Source organism: Bos taurus, chromosome 3, assembly GCF_002263795.3.
Source record: "Bos taurus isolate L1 Dominette 01449 registration number 42190680 breed Hereford chromosome 3, ARS-UCD2.0, whole genome shotgun sequence".
NCBI classification, from domain to species: domain Eukaryota; kingdom Metazoa; phylum Chordata; class Mammalia; order Artiodactyla; family Bovidae; genus Bos; species Bos taurus.
In genome coordinates, this window is record NC_037330.1 from 106,705,806 (window position 1) to 106,726,763 (window position 20,958).

General features: G+C 42.2%; 1 protein-coding gene across 17 annotated transcripts in view; it reads right to left on the reverse strand.

Moving 5' to 3' along the window:
- The window catches only part of MACF1 (microtubule actin crosslinking factor 1), a 340,927-nt gene that overhangs the window by 116,056 nt on the left and 203,913 nt on the right, over window positions 1–20,958 (reverse strand). For 14 of the 17 annotated variants that reach the window (XM_059882759.1, XM_059882780.1, XM_059882773.1 and 11 more), the window contains 9 exons: window positions 18,146–18,253; window positions 17,853–17,951; window positions 16,230–16,382; window positions 15,839–15,927; window positions 13,105–13,240; window positions 3,955–9,324; window positions 3,089–3,238; window positions 1,527–1,742; window positions 1,290–1,439 (listed from right to left, as the gene is read on the reverse strand). In XM_059882759.1, the coding sequence (XP_059738742.1) occupies window positions 1,290–1,439; window positions 1,527–1,742; window positions 3,089–3,238; window positions 3,955–9,324; window positions 13,105–13,240; window positions 15,839–15,927; window positions 16,230–16,382; window positions 17,853–17,951; window positions 18,146–18,253 (6,471 nt within the window). The remainder of the gene's footprint in view (window positions 1–1,289; window positions 1,440–1,526; window positions 1,743–3,088; window positions 3,239–3,954; window positions 9,325–13,104; window positions 13,241–15,838; window positions 15,928–16,229; window positions 16,383–17,852; window positions 17,952–18,145; window positions 18,254–20,958) is intronic. The other 3 variants (NM_001143860.3, XM_059882785.1, XM_059882784.1) reach the window with 1 other exon arrangement.

Consider the following 20,958-nt stretch of genomic DNA (forward strand, 5'->3'; position numbering starts at 1 on the left):
CATATTATACATTTAAAACTGTACAAAAATGTTGAACATTTTATACATTTTAAAACTGTAAAGGATTACAGTCAGATAAAGCAGTAAAAAACTGCCTAAACACTAGAATTTATCTGCTTTTAGACAATTAAAAAGCATGCAATATTCCCACAAACTTTTAGTAATCACTACCCACGTTATACTGGGTGCAATTAAAAAACCATAAAAACAAGTAAGATATCTGTGCGTCTATCACTTTGAAATTGGGAGCAGTCAGCAACCCTGCAAAGCGGGCTTGCAGAACTACTTGCATATTTATCATATGACTACACTTCCTTGTCTGTGAATACATGGATTCGGGAAACTCACTAGGAAAATGAGGCTTAGACTGGCTCTCTTCCCATAATGGAATTCATGTAATTCATAACCAGGCAAGGACACCAATATAGGGGGTGCTCTGTGTTCTTATATTTCATACTATGTCATAGGAATTTTTCTCACCCTTGCTTCTTTCAAAACTCTTGTCAGTGAACAAAGTCTGCTACTCATTCCTCCACCGGTGTATTTAGATTAAAGGGTGCAAAAGAAGAAGGCAAGTCAACTCTTGCAAGATAAAGAGGGGCAAGGATGCATACAAGGGAAACCTGACCACAGACAACATTTAGGTCTGTACCTCCTAAGACTGGGGAAAAGGAAGAGGCTGGAATAGGAGGGAACATCTCTACTTCTGCTCTGACTTCAGAGAGAATTTGAAAGGAATACCTATAGCAGAGGGTGGATAAACCAACGTGAGCATTATCTGATATTATCTTAAATGTAATTCAAAAGAAACAACAGTGTTGGGGGCAGGAGAATCCTCAGCTCAAATACATCTCAGAATCTTTAACTTTTTCTCTCACTGACTTACAAAAAAGAATCAATTAACTTGGAGTTTAACAAGAAGAAAACCACCTCTCAAGATGAGGGGTTGTTCATCTACACTCCCCAAGCCAGACCTGCCTGTCATCTGGTTTTGTAAATAAAGTTTTACTGCAACATGTCTACAACCATTTGTTTATATGCTGTGTATGGCTGCTTTCATGTTTCTACAGCAGAGATGAACAACTGCCACAGAAACAGGTCACCTGCAAGACCTAAAATATTTACTATCTGGCCCTTTACAGGAAAAATTTGCAAAGACCTTTTATTTCTCAAATGGGAAGTCACACTTTCTAAGAAAGGCAAGTACAGATACTGCCTAGCAGAGACATGAAATTAATACAACACAAAAGGGCAAATAAAACATGCTTGAGAGCTGGTGGTGCACTCACCTCACACCGTTGGAGGCAGTGATTCAGGCTGCCAGCATCTGTTTCACTGTCATATTCCTTGCTGTTCAGAATAACATGGGTATCGCCAACCCAGGCTCTCAGATCTTGAAGTCTGCCTTCTAGCTGTTCATACTGATTTAACACTCTAGTCTAAGAAATAAATGGCAAGTTAGATGATAAAACTCTCCAAGCCTGCCCAGACTCTGTGAGCCTTTGTAAATAAAAACAAGAAGCTACCTTCTGTACTTCCAAGGCACTCTGGAGGTGGAGCAGTCTGGAACCCCAGGTGTCACTCACAGAGCTGAGGGACTTTTGAAGATTCTTGGCATCTTTTTCTAGCGCCTTCAGCAGTTGAGCTGGGACTTCCTGAGGCTGGCTGATGATAATCTGATCCACACACTCCAATTCCTGGCTCACCACCGTGGACAAATCCTTTAGCTCTTTGTCTAACACCTGAGGGCATAAACTGGAGTTACCTCCAAAATCGAGACTAGAAATCTTGCTGTCTTAGAATCAGCTGTAAACATATTATTCTGTCACCTCATGTTTACACAGGCTTTAGGGCTTATAAAATGTTTTTATAGATCTTCATTAGTTTTTCTGTTGTTCTCACAATCAATCATTCTTGAGGAGGCAGAGCAGACATCATAATCCTGAATTTATAGGACAGATGCCTCAGGGCTTAAAACTGTGAATTTGTTTTTCCCTGAGGTCACCCAGCTGATAAGCAATAGAGCCCAGACTTGCAATCAGGTTTTCTGACTCAGGGCAATGCTTCTTGCCCTACAACTTGCTACCTCTCCACTAGTGTCATTATGCTTTAAATAATGTGATGCAATATATAAGTCAACCAAAGGACAACTCTTCCACTCCGAAGTTCAAGCGAGTAGAACCAAAGAACATAAAAACACCCCAAGCCAGCTTTTCCACCCAGCTATTCCTCAATATTCTGCTCCTCAGCAGAGAGGCCAGAAACAAGCTGTAGAAGAGCCTGGTAGTTCTTTGGGCATCATCCTCCCCTCCCCTTCAGCCATCCTGCCCAAGGCCACCCTCTGGACACTGAGAGAATTGGTAAACCTCTACAATCTCTGCGCTCCTCATGACTCCAACCCTGCGACAACTCTCAGCCTCCAGCTGCAGTGAAGGAGGTGCTCCTCCTCCCACTCAGGGCTGTCTATCTCTATGTCCTTCCATGTCTCGGGGACCTCATTCCATCAGTCAGCACTCATTCTCCTCCCTAACTTCACGTTCTCCTTTTCTATTGGTTCTTTCTCCTCAGCCTAAAAATCCACTCAAAACATCCCTCTTCCCATGCATCTCCTCTAGCTAGTGTCCTACCTCTCTTTCCTTGCCTGCACTACCAAGCTTCTGGAAAGCATGACCTACATTAATTGTCTCCACCTTCCAACATCCTGTTTATTGTCATTGCAACCTGGTTTATATCCCACCACTCGAGTGTAACTGTTCTTATCAAGGTGCCCGGTGACTCTCAGGCACTGAATCCCACTTTTAGTCTTTATTGTACTCGGTCCCCCTACTGTATCTAATACTGCTGACCAGTATCTAATACTGCCCACTGTCTCTAATACTCCCTTGAGTCTCTTATGCTTTGGTTTCTGTGAGACTAGTACCCCTTGCTTTTCTTCATAGATCTCTAATTATAGTTTTTCCAATCTACTTTTTGTCCATTAAATAGCAGTGCTTTTGAACACGTTCTTCTTGCTTCAGAAGCTTCTCTTGTGGTGTCTTCTCTACTTTTCCCAAACTGATGGGCCTGGAGGAAGTCTCTGGGAACCTACCTTGGCCTGACACAGCAGATCCTGTAGCTCTGCCAGGTTGAGCTCTAGAGGTTGAATCTGCTTGGTCCTCATTTCAATGTCCCGTAAAAGAGACAGATAGGATACCAACTTCTCATCATGTTCTAGGCAGAGCTGCCGGGTAAATACATTCTGTGGAGCCAAAAAGAAAACTCACTCAAATCTGACACTCCTCTTTAAGTTTGCCTTTAAAGCAGACAGGGTCATAGAACAGAATAGAAATTTTTACTACACATTGCATGGAATGAAATAAATTGTGTTATTTTATCTAAACTGTAGCAAATCAATGGACAAATAAGCAATTCATTAATTTCCTCAGGGAGCACAAGCTCAAGATTATCAATCTATAAGCATCATTTTAGCAAAAACCTCTCTGACTTCAGGTACCATAGCCTCAGTATTTTAACTTAGCTTTAATGATACCCTTGCAAATTTCAGAAAGACATTCCGGGCTACTACCTAATTTTCCAACAACTATGTTACAAACAGATGACTATACACTAAGTTATATCTTAGAGAATCCTCTAGTTGTCCTTAAGCAGATGTATGCTGCTAAGTCACTTCAGTCATGTCCGACTCTGTGCGACCCCATAGACGGCAGCCTACCAGGCTCCCCCGTCCCTGGGATTCTCCAGGCAAGAAACTGGAGTGGGTTGCCATTTCCTTCTCCAATGCATGAAAGTGAAAAGGGAAAGTGAAGTCGCTCAGTCGTGTCCGACTCCCAGTGACCCCATGGACTGCAGCCTTCAGGCTCCTCATGAAAGCTCAGTATCCAGTCAAGAGTTTTAGCATGAAATTAGCCATAACAAGTACATACACACACACAAATACACCACTGGGTAACTTACTTTAGTAGCTCTGAAGGGCTCCGGGTTCACACTCGCTCCCCCTGGTACAGTCATCAAGGGGGTCTGTTCGCTGCCAGGGCTCGCTCTGAGCTTCTCCTGTGGTGTCTTCTCGTCCATCTTCATTGTGGGGCATGATACCGGGGGCAGCCTCTCCTCTTCACTGGTGTCTGGAATAGGACTAATGGTGGCCTCCTGCTGTCCCGTATTCTCTTTTTGAGACACCTCTCTGGACAATTTCTCTGGGAGAAGGGACACCGAGACTCTGGGAACTCTCTGAGTCACTATGCCTTCAAAGGACCCTACTTCTGCACCTGTAACTATAAGGTTTGACATTCGTAGGGATTCCTCTCCAGGTATTTCCTGAGTTGTCACTATTTTAGACTCAAGAATTCTGCCATGTTCATGATCACTTTTGTTGTCCTGAGGATGAAAGTCCTTTCTGTCTGAGAATTCCAGATTACTGACTTCTTTGGAGCCTACTCTCATTTCTTCCAATTTAACAGTGCTTGTTGAGTCAAAAGGTACTTCTTGGTATGATTTTTCTTTATATTCATTAGATAAGAAAGGCAGATCTTTGGTTTGTCTAACCTTAGAAGTAACACAAGAATCTTGATGATAATTGGTCTCCTGTCTGGTGGTTCCTTGGAAAGACCTGTCTGTTGTGAAACTTGGAGCTGTGTCTGCAACTTGGACTCCTCCAACTGGTTCCTGGTAGTACAATCCTTCAGGCCTTGGGATCAAAGAGGAGAGTAGTTCACTCTGGAGCCCAACAATAATTTCTTGAGATTCACTGACTTGATTAGAGTTGAAGAAGGTTAAAGCATCTTGATTTCTTATAGAAATTCCTTTGGGTGTCATTTGGGAAGAAGAGTCTTCAGTTTCACCAACAACAGAAAAGCCCAGACCCTTGTCAGTCGCTTTCCCCTTTTCACGCGCAGTTATCTCCGTACACTGATTCTCTATACTGGGGTCACGGTCATCACTAATAGTTTCCTGATTCAGCTTTTCTTCTGACAGAGCTGCTGGTCCGCGGGTCTTGATGCCTTCTTCTACAATCTTCTTCCCTCCCTTACCCTTCTCTGTGGTTTTCACTGGTTTCTGTATAACCTGCTGAATTAGTAATTTGTCTAAAGTTTCATGATTTGACTCTTGCACTTCTGAAATAATTCCTCCTTGGTTTTCCCTTACTTCTTTAGAATCTAGACCTGATACAGGCTGTTTCATATGAGAAATAATTTCTGTTTGTACTATTATTTCTTGCTCTTCGTTTGTATTTTTTTCCATGGTTGTAGAAGCCACCTCTTTGGGGTTAAATTCACAAATTTCTGATTGAAGATATGTCTCTGAATCTTGGCCCAGTGATTTATCTTTACCATCACTAGGAATTATGACACTCAAAGATTCCTTAGCATCTGGAGAAGATCTCTTATTTTGGTCGTCGCATTCCAATCCCTTTAATGAAATTTCCCTGCTCTTTTTTGCCTCCTCCCCATTAGAAACTCTCACTTTAATGTTTTTTTGTGCAGACTGGTTTTCAATTTGAGATAATTTCTCACTTTCTCCTTTACCACAACTCATTTCAGCAGGCTGACTATGAGCAATTAACATTTCCTTTCTTAGAAACTGCTTCTTTATTTCACATACTTCTATTCCATCTTGCTTTTCAATGTGAGCCTGGTGATCACTGAACTTAAATGTATCTTCTTGGATTATAGTTGCCAGTTCAGGACTGATAAGTCTTTTCTCAATAGCTTCCTTTAAAGTCACTCTCTGATTACTGAATATGTCAATAATTCCTCCATCCAACACCTGACGAGATGCAATAATTCTGACCATGTTTTCATCTACTAATTTCTGTTCCAGAGCTGATGACAGTGTCAATCTTTTTCCTGTGGCAGGGTCTATGATTCCCCCAGCATTTGCCTGGGCTTCTAGAACCTTCAGTGCAGCTGCAAAGTCTACTTTTCCAAGCTTAATTGCTTGAGACAACGTAAGTACTTTGTCACTCGCTCCATCTTTAATGTCTGAAAAGGGAATTACTTCTAGATATCTCTGTCCAGATTCAATATCAATTTTACACTTTTTTACTAATTCTGAATAGGGAACAATTCTGTAACTCTCAGGATCTATAATCCCATTCATCATTTCTGATGACAGTGTTGCTTTATTAGTTAATCGTCCTTCCTTTTCAGCTTCTGCCAGGGTCAACTGCTGCCCAGAAATGAGATCTACAAAGCTTCCAGTGAAGGCCTGAATTTCTTGGATTTCTCTCTTCAAGTCTGGTGTTACAAGATCTAATTTCATGGCTTCAGAGAGGGAAATAGTTTCCTTTGTTTCAGGATGAGAGAACTGACGGAGGCTTAAGGTCTCAACTTTTCTGAGTTCCTTGGCTAAGTCTTCATCAATGATGCCATGCTTAAAGGCATTATCAACAGAAAGTCTCATTCCAGATATATGGTGAATGATACCTCCATCTACCACCTGCTTTGTCAACAACTGAATGGCCTCATCTCTCTCCAAAAGTCCTCTGTCAATGGACTGCATGACTGTTAAAGGGGCTTTGTTGTCAGGGTCCATAATTCCAGTTGTTTCCATTTGTAAGCTAATTAATCTCCCCCTAACTGTGTTTTCAGCATCTCTGCCTTTGGAAGCTTTCTCCAGATTTATAAGCTCTGGCTGGTCAGCACTGTCCACCAAGCCAAGATTTGAGGCTAAAGTAACTGAAACCTTTTTGCCTCGTTTCAGGTCAATGATCCCACCAGTCACCACCTGCCCCTCTAAAATTCTGGTGGCTGTTTGTGTGTCAAGAAGTCCAATGGCAACTGCTTCCTTCACAGAGCACAGCGTGTGGGCATGAGGGTCTAAGACACCACTTATAGCTTTGTCTGCCATGAGGACATTGTGCAACAACTTCTCATCCATCAGACCTTCATCAATGACTTCTTCAGTTGTCAAAGACTCGCAGGTCTGAGAGTCAAAGAATCCCCGAAACATGTTCATCTTTCCCATAAGTTTCACAGCAGCGTGACTGGGCACCACGCCTCGGGCTACTGCTTCACTTAGTAAGAGCTTTTGGCCTGTCTGTTCATGAAGGATACCGCCCTCTACTAATTGTGCGGCTAATGTATTCAAGGTAGCCTCTTCAAGCAACTCTGAAGCAGCAATGCATGGCAGGGAAGTTTCACTGCCATCAGCTTCCTTGTCTGTCATCATCCTGCTACCACCTGCCATGCTGTGACTTTCTGGACTTTGTTGATGGTCATCCCTACCCAAAGGTGACTCACTTAATGCTTTCTTCTTGTCCAGAGAAAGAACAGTCTTATCCTTTTCAGACCTGAGTTCTGATTCTAAAGCTAGAGTTTTCTCGACCTGAAATTGTGACTTTTTGCTTTGGGGTATTACAAGAGGTCTTCCAGTTTCACCTGGAGTATACTCAGTTTCACGTGTGTTTGCTTGCTCTTTCTGACACGTCAGGGAAGTCTTTCTGAGAATCTGCCATTCTTCTTTTAGTGACTCAACAGAAAGTAGGTTTTTGTCCTCCACCACAGTCACATCTTCTGCTTTCTCAGGAGGTACTGTAAGGAGAAATTCTCTATTGACATTTTCTCTGGTAGACACTTCTATTTGTTCTTCCTTTTTGGTACCAAACAACTGTCTTTTAAACTCTGATTTGACTTTATCTATGACATTCAAAGTATCAACATTTGGGTTTCCCACTTTTTGTTGCCCTACAAACAGGTCCATTTGGGGGTTCTCTATAGAAGAGCCTTCTGTTTCTACAACGATCTTCTTGCGTTTTGCTTCAGTGCAATTTGCCTGATCGGCATCTTCTTTGCTTTGAGAAGAAAATTGGAACTCATGTGACCTCACACTCAGCTCATCACAGAAAGTTTCCATCATTTTCACATTCACTGCTTCTTGTAATTTCTCAGCAGCTTCTAGCCTCTGATGCCCACTTCCAAACACTTCTGGAGGACCTGTTTGATCACCTCTTGCTGTTAGTGCCTCTATCAGCTCATTGTCCAACAGGAGCAGCCTCTGCCCATCCCTCACGTTAATATAGCTGTGAGTCATCAGCTGAAACAGCAGCTTCTCGTTATGGCTTGTGGCACCCTCGGTTTGGCCTGTGCTACACAGCACACCTGCTGTTCCAGGATTTGTGTTGAACTTGCCTCGTTCTAAAGAGTCTGCTAATTGCATGTGGGGCATCACATCGGGGATGCAAACTGATTTCAAGTTATTAGCAAGACTTTTGTCTAACATACCATTTTCAATTGCTTTTTCCCAGGACCAAATCTCTGTGGTTGCTGGTAGAAATACAGCTTTAATATGCTGTCGGTCACTAAGGATTTTATGAGCTAGTTCTGTAGACACAATACCTTGTTCCAGGGCATCTGTGATTGGGAGAATCTCTCCAGACTCAGGCCATAGCAAACCCATGAATGACCAAAGGGACTCCAGAATCACAAGGGCAATCTTAGCAGATACCAGATCATGGCTCACTGCTTCATCCACTGTCAGCCTACGCCCAGTGACAGTATCTATGATCCCTCCTGTCTGAAGCTGCCTTATGAGGAGAGCACAGGCCATATCTTGGTCAATCAAGTTATGTCTCACAGCCTCTCCCACTGTAAGTCTGTGTCCTGTTCTTGGATCTACTATGCCTCCAGCAAAAAGCTGAGCTTCCAGCAGCCGGACGGTAACCTGTCTATCTATCAGCCCTTCCTGAACGGCACGGAAAATGCTAACCTTCCGGCCTGATTTCAAGCTCACCATTCCCCCTGCCAACTGCTTGACAGGCAGCAATTTCAATCCTGATTCCTGGTGGACAATACATCTCTGCATCAGATCCAATAAATCTATTTTCTCAGCTGTGTTTGGGTCTATCAAGTTCTTGGATGATCTCAGGTGGGACTCTAACCCTGAGTGAAGCCATGCAGAAATGAGGCCTTGGTGAAAAGCCTCCTCTAGGTTAATACAGTTCTCATCATTGGGGAGACTGAAACCTCCAGTTGCCAGGTGAGCTTCTAAGATTTTCAGTCCAACTTTCTCACTGATTATTTTCTTTTCAATTGCTTCTGCCACAGAAAGAGGGCCTTTGTTTTCAGTGAGCCTGCTGATTAAGGACAGGGCATCCTGTAGCTCTTGGAGCTGCTGGTACATCTGAGGATTAATGAGGTTTCTGGCTAGGCCCTCCTCCAAAGACAGCTTTTCACAGGTCTCAGGGGCAATGAGGCCAGACAGGATAACCTGGGATTCCAGGAGCACCAGGCCTGTGTCTTGGTCAACGAGGCCCTTTTGCATTGCTCTGAAGATGGGAAATATCTCCACTGTGCCTAGGTCAATCACCCCAGCCACTGCTCTGCAGCCCTACAAGAAAAAACGAACAAGAACACTGAATCAGAGAAGCACAATTGTTGAAAGGAGTCATTCAAAGAACTACAGTATATCAAATTCTGACCACAAGAAAAACCCAGCCTGATATGAACCCCAACCTGTAGGAAACATCCTGAAGCCTGGCAGTGTTAATACTAAAAAAGATTTTTTCTAATCTATAGAATGTTTAACATAGACAGAAGTCTACAGACTACCCAAAGGATGGTAGCATTAAGCACATCTGAGTGACAAGCTCTATAAAGTAGCAAGCAATGAAAGTAAGGAGACAGCTATTTCTAAGACTAAATCACCAAAAAGGCTCTTACAGACATACCAGTTCCCCCAAAGTGAGAATTCGACCTCACATAACAACTTCTCAGGGTTGCGATCCATGCAGAAGACTCTTGAAGTAGCACTTCCCTGCTGAGGAGTTCAGCGGGATCGGTCCATGGGGTCAGAAGACAGATATAAGCAGCCCAAGAGCCACACAACAGCTGTGAAGCTCAGTAGATGGCCCTGTGTATGTTACTCAGGCAGGTGTTCAGCAACTAGGGTGGTCACATTTTTGGTGGCCAATGCTAGCGTTTGCCATGGCAACAGCTCTGAGTTAAATTAGCTCTAGGAATTGGAAGCAGCAAGTCAAGGAAAGAGCAGACTAGGGTCCCTTGACTCTGAAACCACTAATAAATTTTCCTCTAGTCCAGGCTAGAACAGGTAATACAGTCATCACAATGATGGCTACTATTTACTGGGCACTTACTATATTTATTAAGCAGTGGCATTTAATCCTCACAACAATCCTATGAAGGCAATTAATTTTTAGTCTGCAGATAAGAAAATGAGGTACACAGAGATTAGGTAACTTGTCCAAGGTCACAAAACAAGTGAGTTCCAGAATCAAACCAAGGACTGACTCTAAATTTCAAGCTACTCCACTTTCTCGCCAGTCAGATCCAGGGGAGCAGTAAGAGGAAGCACAGCAGAGTTCCATCTTACAAAGGAGTTCAGTACTGAGGACACAGAATAAGGCCAGCCTTACACACTGTCAACACCATCCTTATAAAAAAGCCTCAAAACAGTTTCTGAAGAAGTCCTATTTTGAAGCCTTTCAAGGCAGAATGTTATTCAGAAGTTAAGTCATTCGAGTATTTTACCACTCAGAACACATTGCTTTTATCACTCTCCAACTTTCTACTTCCTCTTGTTAGTGTTCAGCATCTTCATCTTCCATACATGATTATATCTGTCCCTCTTTGATCAGTATTACTTATTTGTCCTTATTTAACTCTTATCCATGGAAGATTTTACTGAAGCAACTGTCAGTCACCTCCTTGCCTCCCATATAATGTACTTCATTTCTGTCTCGGTGAGAAGCAAGCTCCATAAAAGCAGGTGCTTTGCCCATTGGATGTCTAGGACTAATATCAGCAGTTCAAGAAACATTTGATGAATAAACTAATAAACAGTAAGGAAATCCTTAAAATCATTAACCTACTTTGCCCAGATTTTAAGAATATGCCCTGAGAATTTCAACCTGGATTAGCTGCATACTATCAGAGATGGCGGAGAAGGCAATGGCACCCCACTCCAGTACTCTTGCCTGGAGAATCCCATGGACAGAGAAGCCTGGTAGGCTGCAGTCCATGGGGTCGCTAAGGGTCGGACACGACTGAGCTACTTCACTTTCACTTTTCACTTTCATGCACTGGAGAAGGAAATGGCAACCCACTCCAGTGTTCTTGCCTGGAGAATCCTAGGGATGGGGGAGCCTGGTGGGCTGCCGTCTATGGGGTCGAACAGAGTTGGACACGACTGAAGTGACTTAGCAGCAGCAGCATCAGAGATGGAGAATAGATAGCAAATGAGGACCCAGGTCTGGACTGCATCTTCATCGTACTATGTTTGTTCAAATAATGCAATAACTGAGAATTCTTCACACTGTTTAAAATATTATGTGTTACTCTTCATCCTCCCTTTGTTTTTTGACCCAGGATGTAGAGTTTAACTTGCATAAGGCAAACGTATGTTATGTGAATCTACTGGCTATCTTGTCTGTAGGGACTGAAGGGAAAATCCCCCTTGTGGTATGCGACTCTGAAATATATGAAAAATTCCATTTACAAAATTCATTTAAAGGCTGTTCAGAAGCAGACAATATGACAAAGAAAGTGATTCTTTGAAAGATATCTAATTTCTTCTGTGAGTTCATGGACTCTCAGACATGCTTGTATTAGAGTCTAGCCAAAGAGAAAAGACTGTTCCTTCTAACACCCTCATAATTAGAGGACAGGCAAGAATCACTGAGCTGGGATATGATCCAGAGAAATTCATTTCGGCCCCACCAAACACGAGCATTCTGACCTACACAAGCAGAAGACAATAGAGGGAGAAGAGGAAAGAAAACATAAACGGCTCTACTTACCAGAGTTGCAGGGTGTGCCTTGGGCAGATAAGAGATAGAGCCTTACGGAGCAGCTCAGCCGTATCGCACACACAGTGTAAGCTTGGTGTTAGCGTCCAGCATGCGACTGTTTGTTTTTTGCAAAAAAGAACCCCAAACAGGTCGTCCTCTTTTCCCTTTGTGCATTTGTGCTTAAACTCCAAAGGGTTAGTTAAACTTCTAAGCAAGGATGTCAGTTAATCAGAACAATACTTCACATGAAACACACGAACGGTAACAGGGGACACATCATGCTCAATGTAGTGGTGCTCAGCAGCTTGACTCTCTTTCTTTCTTTCTCCCCTTTTTTAACCTTTCAAAATGAGAACTGGATGTTCTCAGCAAGCAATTTTGTTAAAACTCTTCATGTACTCCCGTATATGGTGAAGCAATAAGCCATTACAAGTGGGTTACCTCACAAACAGAGTGCTGAACCAGCACGTTTGTTTTGGAAATCTGCTCTCAAATAAATCACAGCCGGTTCTACACTGTGGCCTGTATAACTCCAGCTCCTGCTATACAAATTTAAGGATCAAAGTCAAAGCATATTTTGTCTAAATATCATTTTGAGCATTATCTAGACCAAATCTGATTGCCACAGGAGCTTAAATTGCCTCACAGAATTTGGCCATTGCTTCACAACATAGGAAATAAGCAGGCAAACACACATATATGTCCCAGAGACACATGTATATAATATGGTAAGTTTACATATACACACAAGTATCCAGGAAGAACTCAGGACAACCAGCAGGAATGTAACAACTTCCATGTGGTCCAGGCAATGAACATGGTGGTAACTGGTAAAGATGTCACATGATGGGGTGACTATGGATAAGGGGAACCAGCGTCTCAGTCAGTGCAGCTAATCCACCAGTTTGTTTTGGAAATTGACATTTCTCATTTATTTAGTAGACAGGAAAAAAAAGTATGGGGGGAGCGTGGGGAAAAGGTCCACAGACTTTACTTCCCAATATTCAGAACTCCCTGCTGTCTTTTGGTGACAATGCCACAGAGTAACCATTTTGCCTTCTGATCAGATATGACACAAAATTCAGGTTCTCCTTGACTGTGGTCTGCCACAAAATGCAAGATGACACAATGGTGAAGCAGGTCTAAAGGATTAGCCATATGCACCTTCTAGTGATGCTGACTGACCAACACATCGTGGAACCCCAATAAAGAAACACGAGACAAATGGCTGCTATGGTGAGGTTAAAAATTAAGTCACACCGGTCATGGAAAGCTAGTGATCATGACTCTCAATCAGCAAAGCTGCAGTCATACTGTTCCCAAGGTACCTTTCCAAACCTGGAGAGAAAAACTCAAAGTACCTTTTGTTCTGTCTGTTGGGCCAGCTGGCTCTGGAGTTGCTGAAGCTGGTTTGCTGAACCTTCACAAAGATCATGGTAAGTCTTACTGAGGGCATTCAATTGCTCAGATATCTGTTCTTTCTCTTTTTCTGACAGCCTAGAAGATGAAGCATTAAAGCTCTTTTAGAGAAAGACCTTTCCCCCAATTCCCCTCTATTGTTTCAAAACGACATCTCCACCTTGGAGAGTATTCTTCTTTGTCACTGTTTGTGATGGGCCATCTGGTCAGTCTCCCATACTCACCGAACACTTTGGCATCTAGCTCATAGTTTTTCTGTCTTCTCAGATGACTCTTGCTGATGTTAATGCTCATGTCACCAATTATCTAACACTCTATACCTGTAGTCCAGCGAACTTCCCAATCCAAATGGCCTCCGGGCCACATCAGCTTCATCCATACTTAGATGCTGCCATCCTCTAAAATTATGCCACTTCTGACATTTTAAACAAAGAATCTACTATCTGATTATAACTTCTGATTATAATCCTACCTGGCTAGCTTTCTTCCTTTACTCTTGTATCTCTTCTCTTTTAAAAATGAAATATCTTAAAGAGACAAAAGAGAAGGATACAACAAACTCATTTACTCATTACCTAACTATCCAAATTTCCCCAAAGTTTAGTATTTTACCAGATTTTCTTCAGACCCTTTTCTTGAATCTGGTGAGTTCTGCAAGTTCCTTTTCTCATTCTTTCAAAACATTGTGTTCCTGAGACTGAATCTTATGATTCATCTTAAAACGACCTGTTGATTTACCAAACCTTCCTTGACCTCTCCATTTCTCTTACTACATCTATTATCTTTTCTTCTCATCACACAGTCCACCTTCTCGATCAATCCCTCACTGTTATTGTTACACTCTTTCCTCACTAACAAGACTCCAACCCCAGGTCAATCAAACCCTTTGACTTCTCTGATCCCACATGCAGACCAAGTCTATCTAGTGGGGGGATTCCAAAATCATGTAGAAGTCCTCCTGGTCCAACCACTACCAGACTTCAGTGCTTCCTGACAATCTTCTTGGCGCACACTCTAACTTTCAGCAAACAACCTCTTTACATATTTCAAAGAGAAAATACAGACCACTGGGCACTAATTCTCTTAATTTCTGACTTTACTTCTGGCATATTTACCCATATCTATACCTTCCCTGTAGAAGGCGATGGCACCCCACTCCAGTACTCTTGCCTGGAAAATCCCATGGACGGAGGAGCCTGGTAGGCTGCAGTCCATGGGGTCGCTAAGAGTCAGACACGACTGAGCGACTTCACTTCCACTTTTCACTTTCATGCATTGGAGAAGGAAATGGCAACCCACTCCAGGGTTCTTGCCTGGAGAATCCCAGGGATAGTGGAGCCTGGTGGGCTGCCATCTCTGGGGTCGCACAGAGTCGGACACACCTGAAGCGACTTAGCAGCAGCATCAGCAGCATACCTTCCCTAATCTCCTTTTCCCCAGACCTCAGAGGAAAAGCTGCCTCAACTCCTACTTAAGTCTGTACTTTCTACCCACAGATGAATTTTATCCTCTTCTACATCCTCTGCAACCCCTCTCCCATGATATCAATTTTTCTCTCCCTTTTAGTCCTTGAGAGTCAATAGTTCATAAACACAGTTAAGTCCCTTCGATCTTTTAAGAAAAAAAACCAAAACTCTCTCTTGATCATAAATTCTACTCTGAGTATTTGCTCTATTATTTCTCTCCTTTCCCACAACAAGCTCCTCGGAAGAGTAGTCTAATTTCACTACCACTATCTTTCTTGCCTCACGAGCTCCCCATTCCTTTAAATCTGACATCATTCCCCAACTTTTCACCAGAGTCACCAAAAACTTCCAACATGCCAAAGTTAATAGCCATGTCTTACCTTTACTTGACTTTTGACCATTTCCTTCTTTTTAGAATTCTGTTCTCCCTTGGGCTCTGAGGTTTCACTCATAATTTCCTCTTACTCCTCTAAGGCTCCTTTATAGGCTGAGAAGCCCTTGAACCCTTGTAAAATAATCCAGTCATGGTTTTTACTATGCTAATCTCTATCACTTCAAATTTCTCTCATAAATTCTAAATTTACACATATAGCTGCCACTGGACAACTTTAGTGGAACCACTTGAGGCATAAGTAATGTATCAGGGACTTCTAAATACATATTAGAGGTTTATCCTCTGATGTCCTGTGGGCTCTTCAGATTCATAATATCTGAAACTAAAGTGGCCTTCTTACCCCTCAAGCCACACCCTCTCCTGTATTCCCTATCTTGTTTAGCAGCATCACCAAATGTCCAGTGGCCCAAGCCAGAAACCTGGGAGTTACATCTGATCATTTTCATTTGTCACAAAGCCCTGTAAGTTCATCATCCTTAATATCTTTTGAATCTTTGTCTCTTCTCCACCTCATCATTTCTTGCCTGTATTGTCAGAATAGCCTCTTAACTGGTTGCTGAGGACTCTACTTGTGCCTCATGTCTATACATTCTCTATGAAACTGTTCTAGAAACCTTTATGAACAGCCTGATCAGGTTCAAAAGCTCTCCTCATAGCTGACACATAAAATGTAAATTCAGCGTGAACTACAAAGTTCTTCATAATCGGACTCCTGCCACCTTGAATTCTCCAGCCTGAGTTCTCATCACGACCTTGAATTTTAGTCATTAAGATCCAGTCCTCTAGATGTGCCACAATATCTCATTTATGACTCACTTGTGACCGTGCTTGGCCAAGAAGATCTGTGAAGTTTTAACGGCCTCAGAGACTTGCTCCCTCTTGGTTGTCAGCTCCTCTGCCAGAACCTATGTAGTAGAAGAAAAGAGAAAACTTCAGAGCCCAAGAAACTGAAGAATCAAGTCATTTAAAATAAAATCCTAGGGAGAAAACCTAGCTTAGGTAAGATTTTCATTACCACTATCTAGAGTGGTTTAGAAAGCAGAAACACAAATAAGATGACTTCTTCAGTTTCTTTAAGTCCTGGAAGCTAACATTTACTGAGATAATAATCATTCTTGAGTGGCCCATATGTACCTTATATTATCCCATCTAATGAGTAATCTCATACTATGCTACCAAGGAAGTGATAGAGGGACCTTCCACTCACCTGTTGTTCTAAAATAGCCTTTTCAATGTCTGTTGGTTCTTTGGTCTGGGGTGAGGTAGCTTTGCTTTGTGTATTCTTTGCCAGGGTAGATACCCAGCCCAAAAGTTCTTTAACCTTCTCCACATGCTCCTGTTTTTCCTCCTCTACCACTTTCTAGAAGAGGAAATAGAAAATCAGTATCTTGGTCAATGTCTTACTAGACAGGCCTGATTCAGAGTTCCTAAAATAAAGACATGAAAGTTATCTACATCAGTAGCTCCAATAACCCCAAGTTAAACATGATTTACCCCACCCCCAGCGTTGCTCACTGGTGCCTGTGTGACACCAATGGCTAAGTTCATTATGCCTCGGTCGGCACTCTTCTTAGAAAAGCACGCTGTTTTCCTATGGGATGTGCAGTCAGTAGTTATTTACTAATTTTAAGAAGCCCTTCACATATAGGATCTTATTTTTATAATTCTTTGATTTTCTTTTTTTTTTAATTCTTTGATTTTCAAGTGAAGAGATGGACATCTACAGAGATTAAATGAGGTATGTACTGACATAAAGAAAAACTTTGGCCAATTTATGTAGGCAAAAGTTGGCACAGGTTAATGTTTCCAAGAGCAATTCTTTTTTAAGAGTTGTTGAATATGTGTAAACTTATTTTGCAAAAACACAGATTTTTATAATTACAGAAAGATTGCATACTCATTACAACAAATTCAAACAATCTGAAATGCATAATACATGTCCCTTTAACCTCATTTCCCCAGGAATTTGGTACAGAATATTTCTAAACTTGTTTTTACGCTCATTTTGTACCTCTGTGGTACACACTCTTGTTTTTCCTGAAATCCTAATTATCCATAGAATTCAAACTTGTTTTTTTTCTTCAAATAGTGTATTATAAGTATATTTCTATGTCAGTTCATTTAAATCCATTTCATTAACAGTTTCATTGCATTCTATCATATGGAATTTGGATATCTCCAATATTTCCCTTGAACAAATTATGCTTTATTAAGGATCTCTCTTCACAGCTCTTTCTTAATGCTTATGTTTCTATAATAACAAAACCTGGAAGTGGGAGCATTGGACACAAGACAGTCAGTCCTCATTATTCACCAGAAGGTTGTCATGTGCCTTGGAGAGAAAATGTGCTTTAATAAGATTTGTTCAGCTGTGAGTTATGCTTCTCTTAGATATGAGTTCAGTGTTAGTGAATCAGCAAGATATATTAAGTAAAGTCCTGGAGAAGAGCATGACAACCCACTCCAGTATTCCTGCCTGGAGAACCCCATGGACAGAGGAGCCTGGTGGGCCACAGTCCACAGGGTCGCAGAGTCAGACACAACTGAAGCGACTTAGCACACAGGCATTAGGTAAAGTGCTTTTAAACAAAAACACACATAAAATCAGGCTGTGTGTTACCCACTGACCACAAGTTGGCAGGAACCTAACCCTGTGTTCCCATGGGCACCAGAATTCTCTGTTTGGCTGGTGCAGCGCAGCCAGCAACTTCGTGGAATGCAAGTACTGTACACAATGGACGGCATCGGTGTGTGCACTTTAAATCCTGACAGATGAGGTACAGGATTTTTTATTCTACACTCAAGATGATCTAGAACCAGCTGTCCTCACCTCCTCCTCCTCCAGCCGCCGGAGCGCATCACTGATGTATTTCACATGCTGAGTTGTTAAGGTCACCAATGCTGTGTAGCGAGTCCTTAAGTCCATGAACTATGATTCAAAAAAAAAAAAAAAAAAAAACAATTTAGATAAGTTATCTGCCAAACAAGTCAATTTAAATAGTTGACAAAAAGAGGAAGTTTTCATGAAGTCACACACTCAACAGCAGTCAAATCATAAGGCCCCGACGAGCGAATCCTTCCTTGAGGACAGTGAACACACCCTTGCCCACCCCCTCCTTTCACCTCTTGCGTGATGGCATCTGAAGAGGACAGCATGCGACGGCGCTTGCCCGGGGATTTCTGCTGCGATTCCACAAAGGCCTTGTATGTCATCAGCTGTAATTCATAGTCCTGGGGAGGAAGACACGGAACTGCATTTACGCCGGGCTTAGGGCTCACACACATCATGCAGTAGCATCGCAGCATTTCCATGCTGATGATCCTTTAGAACAGAGGTTAGCAAACTTTCTGAAAAGGCCATACCATCTACTCACTTCTGCCGCTGCAAGTGAAAGCAGCCTAGACAGTAACTGAAGGAAAGAGTGCGGCTGGGAATGATACAACATGACTTAGAGACACTGCAAGCTGAAGTTAATATAATTTTCATGTGTTGTGAGGTATTATTATTATTTTTTAATGGCCTTTTCTCGTGGGCAGGCAAGCTGGAGTTAGCCTGTGGGTCTGGTCTGCAGACTCCTGAGTTGGCAATTTGTTGAGTGCTGACCGCATCCTTCATCTCACATACAGGGTGACTGAGGCCCAGAGACAGGAAGTGAGTCTCCCTAATTAACTCAGCGGGTGAGCAACACAGTCAGGACTGGAATCAGTCTTCCATCCATCCCTAAACTAATGCTCTTCTCGTGCTGCCATGCTATTGTATTACTTCCTCTGCAATTCTGGAGTGCTGCCCTGGTCCAGGCCCTCTTCATGGCTCACATGATGCAGCAACAGCCTCCTATTCTCCTTCTTAGACTCACACCTCCAATTTATTTTCTGTCATGCTACTGGAATAACTTTTCCAAAGTCAAAAAGATAACCATTTCATTTCCCTGTTTGAAAGTTTTCAATGACTTAGAGATCTCCTCAAATACCAACATTCACCTGGGGATCTTGTTAAAATGCAGCTTATGCATTTCTGATTAGTTCAAGTGATGCCAATGCTCCTGGTTCAAAGACCACATTTTGAGGAGCAAGAATAGATGGTAAACACAAAGGAACTGAACAAGGCCTTTCATGGGTTGATCCCAATCTCCTCTCTCAGTTTTTATAATCGCTGTTTCTCATGTATGATATAATTTCTAGCTATACCAGGATAGCTAGAATTTACTATTTCCTCATATAATCATTGTATTTTATTCCTCTGTGCCTTTAATTATGAAGTTCCTTTTGCCTGGAATGTCTTGCTTTCTGTTGTCAACTTTGAAAATTCTAGGCAGGAGGAAAATACTGAATGAGTGCTTAAGCAGTCTATTGAAGAAAAAAAAAAAAAGCTTCACCAGTGGCTCAGTGGTAAACAATCTGCCTGCAATGCAGAAGCTAAAGGAGACACAGGTTCGATCCCTGGGTCAGGAAGATCCCCTGGAGAAGTGCATGGCAACCCACTCCAGTATTCTTGCCTGGAGAATCCCACGGACAGAGGAGCCTGTTGGGCTACAGTCCATGGGGTCACAAAGAGTCGGACACGATTGAAGCAACTTAGCACAGTAGTACTAACAACCAAATGCTAATAAAAATAAAAGCATGTGCTACCATTTACTGAACGTATTTTAATTTTGAGGCATTGTCCTATGTATAAATTATCCCATTTAATCTTTGCAATCACTCAGTGAGGTAGCTACTATTCACAATTTTGCAGACATAGCAATAGAAACTCTAAGGGGTAAATGTTTGCTCAAAGTCTTAAGCCTGGAAAATGGCAAAGCTAGGATTTGAACTCAATTCTTTGTGATACCAAGTCTGTTATTAACTAAAGAAATGTATGCATTAAAAAGCTATTTGCTGAGCACCTACTACGTGCTTGCCATTGTTCTGAGTGCTACACACATAGTGGGGAACAAGTCAGAAAAACTTCACTCCCCTGGAACTTCCATTCTAGTGGGAAGGCATATGATAATCAAGAAATCAATATAGAAGAATCTCAGGTCAGTTTTCTTTAAAGACCTTATCAGAGAAATAGGGAGTAGGGAGCCAGATCTTGCATAGCCTGATAAACTATAAAAGAATTTGGAATTTCAGTATGAGTATGACAAGAAGTCATGAGACAGTACCGAGCAGGAGAGTGACAGGATCCAATCTATCACGTTTCAGCTATGGCAAGGTACACATTTCCCTCGCATTTTAGTATCGCTAAAATTGGAAAATGTCTCACTTGGCATCTGCATAATTGGTGGAGTTTCCCCTTTTCGGGCAGTGCATAAAGTAACACGGCTCATAACCAACAGTGTCCGAGGTTCCATGACATGCAGTATGTTCTTACAAAGTGAGTCTGGCTACTGTGTAGGAAAAGAGCCTGAGTGCGCAGGAGCAGAAGTGAGAGAGCAGCTCAGAGCGCTGGAGCAGCTCCAGAAGGTTCTTCACTTAGATTCGAACCTGGGAAGGTGGGGAAGGAGGGGCGGTGACGCGCAGTCAGACCCGGGAACATGGCAAGATGGACCCACCTAGGTCCCAGACTGCTATTAAACATAAAGTTCAAGGTGAAGAGAAGAACGAAGAATGACTCTTTGGGCTTTTTTTGCCTCAGCAGTAAGGCAAATGACGACACTATTTCCTGAAATATGCAAGACAGTGAGAAGTGTGTTGAGAAGAAAACCCAAGCATTCTGTTTTTCACATGGCAAGTTTAAGAGGCCTGTCATTCACCCATTCAGGAGTCAAATGGAGACTCCTCGAAACTCATCTCTTGTCTGGTACCTCTCTGAGCATCCCCAAATATGTGCCATGACAAACACACACCTGCATTAACTTAAAGATAGAGCAGGAAATCTGCTTGCTTGTCCAAAAATAAAACCTCCAGTGACACGCAGATCAAGCTGGAGACTATTTACGTTACTTTTAGGA